This window comes from Phoxinus phoxinus (genome assembly GCF_949152265.1).
Source record: "Phoxinus phoxinus genome assembly, chromosome: 12".
In the NCBI taxonomy this organism is placed as follows: domain Eukaryota; kingdom Metazoa; phylum Chordata; class Actinopteri; order Cypriniformes; family Leuciscidae; genus Phoxinus; species Phoxinus phoxinus.
In genome coordinates, this window is record NC_136887.1 from 20,073,111 (window position 1) to 20,083,269 (window position 10,159).

At 36.6% G+C, this 10,159-nt stretch overlaps 1 protein-coding gene across 1 annotated transcript; it reads right to left on the reverse strand.

Annotated features, from left to right (window-relative positions):
- Window positions 1-232: 232 nt before the first annotated feature.
- On the reverse strand, window positions 233-8,229 carry sash3 (SAM and SH3 domain containing 3). The gene is made up of 8 exons (XM_079630709.1): window positions 7,964-8,229; window positions 5,367-5,459; window positions 3,667-3,801; window positions 2,993-3,137; window positions 2,756-2,907; window positions 1,718-1,927; window positions 1,464-1,608; window positions 233-1,368 (listed from the first exon to the last, which is right to left on the reverse strand). The coding sequence occupies exons 1-8, from the start codon at window positions 8,024-8,026 to the stop codon at window positions 1,148-1,150; spliced, it is 1,164 nt and encodes a 387-aa protein (XP_079486835.1). The 5' UTR covers window positions 8,027-8,229; the 3' UTR covers window positions 233-1,147.
- Between the last annotated feature and the right edge of the window lie 1,930 nt (window positions 8,230-10,159).

Consider the following 10,159-nt stretch of genomic DNA (forward strand, 5'->3'; position numbering starts at 1 on the left):
CTAAATGAGGCACATAAATAATCAAAATCTTTAATGCCAAGTCAGTGTAATGTGTAAGTTTGGAATATTAGCAAATGATGGTCTGCTCTAGATATGTGGATGCGATGCATAATGTACACATTGTACGTCATCACGAATTGGGTTATGTTCAGTTTGCTTGGTAATAACACTGTGATCATGTATATCCTCATACTCTCCACTTTCTACTTTATGAATTTGTGTGTAAATGTATGTTAATTAAATTATATGGTATTATTACAATTTCTTCTTTGTGGTGTAGTTTCAAAATTTAGTTTTTTTGTTGTTAAAAAAAGCAAACCCTGAAAGTACAGACATCAATATCAAGACAAACGGAACAGTACAAAGGAAATGCAAATATTGAATAAACAACAATAGCTTTAAAAACAAAATAAACCATATTATAACAGACATTACCACAAACAGGAACCAGAATCATTGACTATAGAAGCAAAAGAATAATATGAAAGTACATGTGCATTAACTAAACAATGTGCCTTTCCTCTTTCATTCCTGGCAGCAAAAAAGAAAAGAAAAAATGAGTGCATTAATTGCCATTACTCTGTACATTCATTAGGCCAGAAACGGAAGAATAGTAGTCTATAAAATGCTACTTCATAGCTAAAGGTATCATGATGATGAAACTTCTCAGATGTTAGAGAATCACAGTTAGATCACGCATATAATTACGTGTAATTGACCATAATAGATGTCTTGAATATTTAACCTTGTGAGTCAAATCAATATTTGGGGCACCACCATGCTGCTTATTTTATGATGCAAGAACAAAGCCTTAGGTTTAATCCATGGAATATAGCTTGGTGCAAAGTCAGTTTTTCAAAATCCCTCAAAAACCGTCGTTTCAGATTTCGAAGCCTTTCGAAGATATTTGGTGTCAGACGTTCTGAACAATAAAGTCCAAGAGAAAGACTACGTTCATAGATGATAGTACCTTCAAGACCTTTATGCCGTCTTCTAAGAGGACCTATTGGCTTCTGTATGAGCTGTGCATATAAAATAGTTTCCTTCATGGAATTTAATCCAGCATGTGGCTATGACACTCTCGATCCATCATAGAGAGAGGTTAAAAGTTTTAAAGAAGCAGGATCAAAAGAACATTCTGGTGGCTTCACTCTGTTTGATTCTGAGAACCTTCCTCCACCTTCATCCCCTCCAGTTGTTCCTGAACAGCATTAAGCTTTGTTTCTGTGTCCGGATCTGTTTCTGGCTCCGCTCGGGAATCCACCTGGGGCTCCTCGCGTCCGTTTGCCAGATTCTCTGTGCTCTCGTAACAACCCGAGTCCCGTGGCATTTCAGTCTTTTGCTCCTCGGTGTCGGATTCATCCTCGGCTGGAGAACAGAAAGGACGTTAGTACATCAAACAGACTTCATGTTGGACACAATTAGGATAACAGTCTAGGCTCGATGGCTCTACTCGGACGTACAGTCATGAAGCAGTTCTGCTGCTTTCAATATCTTCGCACGTTGCTCAGGGTCTGTAATGTTCAGCTCGTTCATGTGAGACTCCTTCAGGCCGGTGAAGTCCTCCAAGCTCTGGAAGCCATGCATGGACAGGAGAGATCCCAGTTCCTGGGCACACAGTGGTCAATCATAAGTCAAAAAGCAGATCCTCTTGCACTATGATGAAATGGCGCACAAATTTAAAAGAAAACAGCAATGAAAGTAACTTGAGGCTTACAGTTAGGCCTATTCTCTCCAGAACTTCCTCCAAGGTTTTTGGTTTGGGTTTCTGGCGTCCGTGACTGTAGCATCGCTTCCTCTTTGGTGGCGTGTCCTCCTCTGGTAGTATTGTGACGTAGATGAATTTAAAGGAGCCCACTTTGTTATTGAGTTTACCAGTCCAGGTGCCTACTGGTGGCTTCTCAATAATCTGGATGATGTCTCCTTTCTGTGTGTTTTGATAAATATCAATGCACTGCATACAATATACTACAAATATTTTTTCAATTAGTAATCCCCCAAAATTCTGTTATTTTATACTTTTTTTGACTTTCACCCATGAAACAGAAAAAAAAAAAATCTGAATAATATACCGGTTGCTTTTTATCTTGTGATTGGGGACTGCAGTTTTCAAGCTTCAAAAATGATGTGCTATATTTTCTAAAAACATTAAATGTATGGACCACTTTTTGATACTTTTACAGGGCTTTTGCAATCATTTTAAAGCTTGAAGGCTTCAGTGCATTGTAATTGTATAGAAAAGGGCGGCCAGCACTATAAAAAATATTTTTTTTCAAAGCTGTAAATAAAAGATTATTGGTGTTTGTTTTGAATAGAATAGAAAATTCGATTCTATTATGATGAAAGTCTTTCTACTTCAAAATGCCATGATTAATTCAATGTGTTCCTTGCTTTTTCTTTGTATTATTTGTGAAATTTACTAGCAATTTCTAAGTACATTTTTTTGATAGTCCCTCAAAATTACTCTTTTTGTGTTACAAAGAAAGCAAGGAAAGTGTATTTATATAGCGCGTTACACAAGGATAATTCAGTGATTTTCATAAAATGAATCACAACAGATGCATAAACAATAAAAAATAATTGAAAAAATATAAAATGGATTGAAAATTTATTTCAAATATATTAAAAAAACAAATAGGAAGAGAAGAATACATAAAGAAATGACTACCATAATTTTTGTTTTTGTATAAACTAATCTTTTATGTCGACACGGTTTAAAAATGTGTCCAAAAATAGCACATTTTAAAAAGCTGACCTGTAGTTTGAGAGATTCCATGTCATATGGACTGGGGGTGAAGTCAGTGTGGACAAGGGCTCTGCCACAGAAGGGCCCTGTGTAGGTGTTGTCCTCCAGTCTCATACTGTCTCTCTGGCTGAAGCCACTGTCCAGACTCTGTCTGTCAGAACCTGCACATCAGGAAAAAACACAAATCAATCAGCCTTTAGTGATATTGGTTTAGCCAAGATATTGTGCCGGTCTGAGATGGCTTACATCCAGAGAGCTGGCGTGAGAGAGGGCTGTGCATGGTGTCCTCTGAGCTGTTGGAGCACACAGATGTTCTGTTCCCAGCACTGAGATCTGGCATCCAGTCACCTGGAGACATGGGAGACATAGAGCCGTCCTCCCCACTCTCATTCTGAAATCAACAAATGTAACAATTTACAGTTCATTTGAATTCATATCCTCATGAATTTCTTTGCGACCTAACTTTAACCACTGGAAACACCCTGAGATGCTGACTGTGTAAAATATCCTGATTTCATCCACACGGGGGAGACACATTCAAGCTGTTATGAAGTTGTTGTTTTTTAAAAGATTGTTGCTAAGAAAATGACAAGTAAAGTAAAGTAAAACTAAATGAAATAAAATACACTGTTTCTGGGACTGAGACATTTTACAGAATTTTACCACCAATTTTAAATGTGAATTTAAACATAGTAACTTGGTTCAGTTAATTAATGCATTAAGTATCATGCACTTTTAAAGCATTTAGCCTACTACTATAGTTTAAGGCTATTTCATAAATGACAATTAAATATATAATTTACAAAATAATGTATTCAATTTAATCTACACAACTTGAAATGCTAAAAATAATTTAGCAATTAACATTAGGATGAATACATTCGTTAAAAGAATACATAATACTTGTGCTTTCAACTCACCCCCTCCTCTGCAAGGGCTTTCTGTACCATCTTGGATGTTTTACGGGTCATTGTGCGAGATATGACATTCCTCCATTTCTTTCCAAGTTTTCCGTTACTTTTACCTGAATCCTCTGGTGGTGCACCATCAAACTTCTGTAAGAAATTTCCCCCAAAAAAAAGATGCTTTCAGTAATTGTCTATTGCTGTTTTTACTGTGCACTTGCTCAGTTTAGAAACTCAATGTGTCTTATCGACTCATCAAACTTCCCCTTGTGTTGTCTAAAAAGAGCTGCTTGCAGGCGATGAATAATTGTTGCTAGTCTGGTTGTTCTGTCCTGGCTCCATGGTTAAAGAAACTGAGACAGAACTCTGTTAGAACTAATTGCCTTGATTTACCTCAAGTAACCTCACTGTGACTTGTTTTTAATTTCGGTTTGGAGTTCTTTGATGTGTCATTCACATAACGCATTTCTAATGCGCCATGGTTCAGCAGTGCCATGTTTGTCCTGGCCGAGCTGAATCAGCACATTTTCGTTTTTGGTATAACCACAGTGTGTTAGTTTCAAAGCGAAGGGCCCCTGTTTTATGCAGGATTTCCAGTAAAGTTTGTGACGGTGGTTTTTGTGTCAGTGAGTCAATGTGGCTCCTCCTCTTTACCTCTAAATGTCAGAGGCTTTTACTGCGAGGACAGCGTGTGCAGTTAGACAGAAAACAAAAGCACCTGTCAGCGTCATGGGGATTTTACATCTGTTACATACATCTTTGATTTGATTATAACTGAACTCAACACTTTTGTTATCAAACAGACAATGGATATTGTTTTAATAACAATATATATCATAAATGTATATTATTTATTTTTATGTAAATGTATTTATTATGATAAAATAGTGTCTTATTTGATAGTGAAATATATAGGCCTACAATATTTTTATATATTTTGATATACATGGCTGCATTAATTTTATCCAAAAACACAGTAAAAATACAGTTACATACACTTTAAATTAAGTTGTCTACTTGAATATATTTTGCAAATGTCATTTATTCCTGTGATGGGATGGTAAAGCTGAATTTTCAGCATCATTACTCCAGTCTGTAGTCACATGATACTTCAGAAACAATTATAATATGCTGATTTGATGCTCAAGAAACATTTCTTATTATTACCAATTTTAGCTGCTCAATATGTTTTTGGACGTACAGATGCAACTGTGATGCATGTTTTTTTTAGTTTTTTTGATGCATGTTTCTTTGAATAGAAAGTTAAAACTAAATTTTAAACAATCTATCGTATAATGACTTTTAATCAATTTAATGCATCCTTGCTTAATAAAAGTCTTTAAAAAATCTTACTGACCCAAAAGTTTTGAACGGTAATATATAAAATATTTATAAAATATTATTCAAATGATACCACTGTCTACTCTTAAAATCAGACAGAAGGCTAAGCAGGCTCTCTGCTTGAATGGCTCTGGATATTTTTAAAAGTGTGGTTTTAGAGATGAAGCCGTTATTAAGAACCATTCTAGCAGTTGAATGTTAATGCTGACTGCAAATGAGTACAGATTCTGTTGATGCTGTTGTTTTTCTCCTCTGAACCAGCAGATATTGGTCAATTTGCACAGCTACATGATATAATATTTACCCATAGGACAGGAGTGAGTTGGAGCTTGAGTACAGCAACTTCATCTCATATAACAAACTACTGCACTTACGGTTTCATCCAAGGCAGCCTCAGGGCTCACTACAGGTGACGATGGCTTTGGCTTCATAAAGTCTTTGAAGCTGCTGGATCTTTGCAGAGACAGCTACGAAGACAGAACAGTTTCTCATCAGAGAGTATTTCAAGTTACAGTAGTATTCAGATACAGACAGACGTTGGGTATTCAGATAGATGGGTGGATGTATATAGATATGTTGTCCTATGCATTCAACCATAAGCCATTGGGTCATGATGAGCAATAAAACGAAAATGTGAACAGCAGAGCCATCCAGCATTATGCTGATGAAATGTTATCTCTATCTATGCATCATGAACAAATCCAGTTTAGTTTAACCAATACTGTAGCTCATGTTATAATGGCCATTAAATGCTATTGTATTTCCACAAGCATATACCCTGATCAATATTTGGAAGCATTATCAAACCTCCAGAGCAACATTTGGGACGAAAAAATCCACACTATCTTTTTCAGATCCATAGACCAGACGAAATTATAAACATGACTCATGAGTGTTTTGTAGGATGGAAAAGCCTTTGAATTGTCTATGAAAAATAAGCTGTCATGGTCATAGGTTTTCACAGATAGGAAAATGTGTTTAGTGACACTTTACAGTGTCAATGTAACATCTCAGTGTAATTGAAAATACAGCAGTAACAATGTGCCAGTCTATATCAGATCTGCCCATACTTCATACTATAAAGGGACAGCAAGGCCATTGGAATGCATTTGAATTATATCCAACTGTACTATATTAACATTAAATTAAATCTAATTCACTTATATTCTTAGTAACACTTTATTTAAATGGTCCACTAGACATTCTACTAAGGAACTCCATATCAACAACCAGCCATTCGAGTATTAGTAGACTGTCTGCTTCATATCTGCTAACACTTTATTTTGATGGTACGCAACAGACATTCTACTGACTATACTAGTAACTTTGCAAGTACTGCCAACTTTTTCAAACCCTAACCCAACCAGTCTACTAATACTCTCCTAACACTCTAAAGAGAGTTAGTTGACATGTAGTTGCAAATTAATGAGAGTGTGTTGACATGTTGCAAAGTTACTTATATCTGTCTAGAATGTCTAAAGTGGACTGTCGAAATAAAGTGTAACCATATTCTGATATGGCATGGTGGGCCAAAGGTCATCATGGTCTGACTTTGGCCCATGAGGCCTGGTTTGGGCATTTCTGACAAAGTAATTATTTATCACATGATGTTAATTAATATTATACCTATGCATTTAAGCTGTAAGAGACACTGTTTTGCAAAGTGTGGCTTGCTAGAGTAGAACCAGAGTTGATTCATTCATAATTAAGGCACTTTTGTTTATAAATGATAAAATCATTAAGTGTGTGTTTTGTGGGCTGCTGTGCATATTTTATCCAATTTGATTTTTTTTTTCTTTCTGTTATCTAAACCCTTCACTGTGGCACTGTTCTTCAGCACAGGAAGTGGGCATGTCAGCCAATCCCTGCAGAGCTGTGCACACACAACAGACTGCAATCTGCTAAGCCAACCAAAATGCAAGAAGAGATTGTTCAGCTGGTCAAAACTAGTAAAATTACTAGAGTTTGCTTCTCTTTGAAAATCATGTTAAATGAAATAGTTACACTGTTGCGGAAATTATAGACTATTAACAAACCTTCCCTATTAATTTCCCCAAAACGGTGACAACATTCTACTGCATCATCAAAAGATTCTGAAATATATTTTTGACAGATCTGGACTGAAATGATTACTCATAATCTAAACCCTGACCAAAGAGGGAACTGCAGCATTTTGAGATGATGTGGTGGTGTATTTTTACACCATTCCAATGAACTTCAACTGTATGCGACATCCCCTTCTCTGGATAAAAATACAAGACATTGGTTTAAAAAATACAAACTAAAGACATCAAAGTAACCGTTATGCACAACTGCAAGATTTTCCGATCTTGCTTTGCTTGGGTTTCATGCATTTATGTAACACCTGCAGTTTCAGAGAGGAGAAATATCGAAACTGCTGGCTGTCACACGCAAGATGTGAATCAAATGGAAAATAAGAGTAATGCTATAGAAGCAGTTAACCGCTGAACGAGAAGAAGTTGAGTGAGACAGAACTCTACGTAATGTACGTAAGCGTCACTTTGAATTCAGGAGATGTGTTTGGATGCTTTGCTCTGGTGAGGTATGAACCGCTTCAGGATGTGTGCTGCGGTCTGATGTGTTTCTACAGGAACTGCTGCACAGCCATGCATAAACCCAGAACAATCATACAGTTTCAGTTCTTTAGTCTTAAGAATGACAGGTCTGAAGACAAACGGGACATATCACAATAGGACCATTATTCACATTAATGAATGAAAACATTTGCAAAACCCTACTGTTGATTCAAACGATCAGCAACAAAGGCACATGTGTTCTGCTCTGAAGCATGTTTTCATTGACCTTTTTGTGTTTAAACAGCCTATTATGTGTGTTTGCGTTTTCTTGGGAATGCAGACCTCCAGAGGGGTCCTCCAAGAACATCATTTCTACTCTCGCTTCAACTCTTCAAAACTGGGCCGCACACGCAGATTAAGGTTTACACTCTTACCTTCTTCTTTTGCACCTGAGGCTGCTCCTTTTCAGATGCGTTGGATGGTTTCCGCCGTAACATGTTGATCCAGCTGTGGGTGGGCAGTATTCTCCTGACTCTGAGGACCACAACTATAGATGTGGCAGTATGACTGTGCTGAACTAACTCCTGTCTGTCTCGCTGCCACGGTGCTCCACTCACAGAACGACAAAAGCCACCAGAGGAGGAAGAGGCAGAAGAAAAGCTCTTCTCTGATCGCTGGAGTGGAGAACTAAACGCTTGAGGAAGTCACATGACTAGACAGGAACTTCTTTTTTTAAGAGCTGGCTTTGGTTGACATGGTTGACATCAGACAAAAACAAACCAAATTACCTATTACTTGCGTACAGTGATACAGAACATCTTCAGCCTGAAGAGCACAAGGAATTATTTTGTATTTCTTGAGATAAACAATCACTTAAGTCACTGATACACACAAATAGTCATTTTACATACATAAAGCAGTTAAGATCAATAATAACTTTGGTAACACTTTAGTTTAAGGTCCAATTCTCACTATTAACTAGTTGCTTATTAGTATGCATATTACTAGGATATTGGCTGTTTATTAGTACTTATAAAGCATATATTAATGCCTTTTTCTGTACAACCATACATCCCTTAACCCTATATCAATACCTAAACTTAACAACTTAACATGCTAACTATTTAGTAAGCAGTAATTAGGAGTTTTTTTTTTGACATAATAGTGACATAAACATTTAATAGTGAGTAATGGACCTACTAATAATTCATATTAGTAATTAGGCCATGTCTAAATGATCACACAATGCCTTACTACTGATTTATAAATGATACAAAGCCAGTGTGCCGAGACCTGCATGAGTGTGAGTTGGCAGAGAGTTATTTTTGTTTGTTTGTTTCACACCACATGGCCTGACTGTTTCACTTCACTCCCTCCAAAAACGAGCCTGTTATGACTATGAAATATTTGGAAAAAAATTTATATTATATGTTTTTGTATGCAGTACATAACTTTAGATTCAAACAGTCATTTCGGCTGTACAGGCAGCGGTCAAGCACACTGACAACTGTAATGAGGTCATCGTTTTCAACACCTCCTGTTGCTGTAGTTCCTCTTTATGTAAAGTCACGCCATAAACAGAGCCTCTACTAAAACATGACAAATGTAATCACATGCATCAGTCCTATTATTGTGAAGATAAGGAACAATGTTCAAAGTTGTTTTGAGCTGGAGTAGAACAGGCAAACAAAAGAGTTCAGAGACAGAGAGAGATAGAGAGAGAGAGAGAGGATATATATATATATATATATATATATATATAGAGAGAGAGATAGAGAGAGAGAGAGAGAGAGAGAAAAGCGGACGTCTCAGAAACCACATTCACACCTTACTGTGCTTCTGACGGAACTGTTGCCAAGCAACAGCACCTCTGCAGGCATGAGCCCTTCACATGCAGCTTCAGGCCTGTGACAATTAAAGGGTATGGAGAAGCTGGTTTCTCAGAAAGCGATGTTAAGATGTGTGACTGCTATGATATCTGGGTGAGCGATAGGGCATTAGGTGCTTGGTGTGATCCTGTCATGCCAGGTTCAGTGCTCTAAAAACCATGTCCTGCTATAAAACAAACACGCACAAATGAAATAAACAAACGGACATGACATATTGTGTCAATATTTTAGAAAGGAGTGGACAAAAGTCATTTTTACACTGAACAATTTTGTTCAGTTTGCTGTGGGATTCATGAAAAACATGTTTTTAAATGATTGTTGACAGTATTTAAATAAAGTGTATCTCAATTATGGCATTTGACATTAATGCTCATAAATGAGAATTTGTGGCAATGATAAATGTTATAGAAATGACAAAGAGGGATGATACATACTACACTATATATGCTATTTCAAAGTGCCAAAATAAGAGAATAAAAGGTTATAATGTTAGAAACGTTAGAATCGTTCAAAATCTTCCAGTTGAATAAATGATTGATGACTACAAGATGATTATGTAAAGTATTTAGCTCTAACTTTGCTGAAAATTTCTCCGTGGAGTTGAGTGGCAAGTATCTTTAGATTTGGACTCATAGATTACTGGACCAGTCTCATTACTAAAAATTACTCCTTCACATAAAATCTTACAATCAGATTTTTTTTTTTGCCTTTTCCAAAAGCTGGATTAATATTTATATTGAT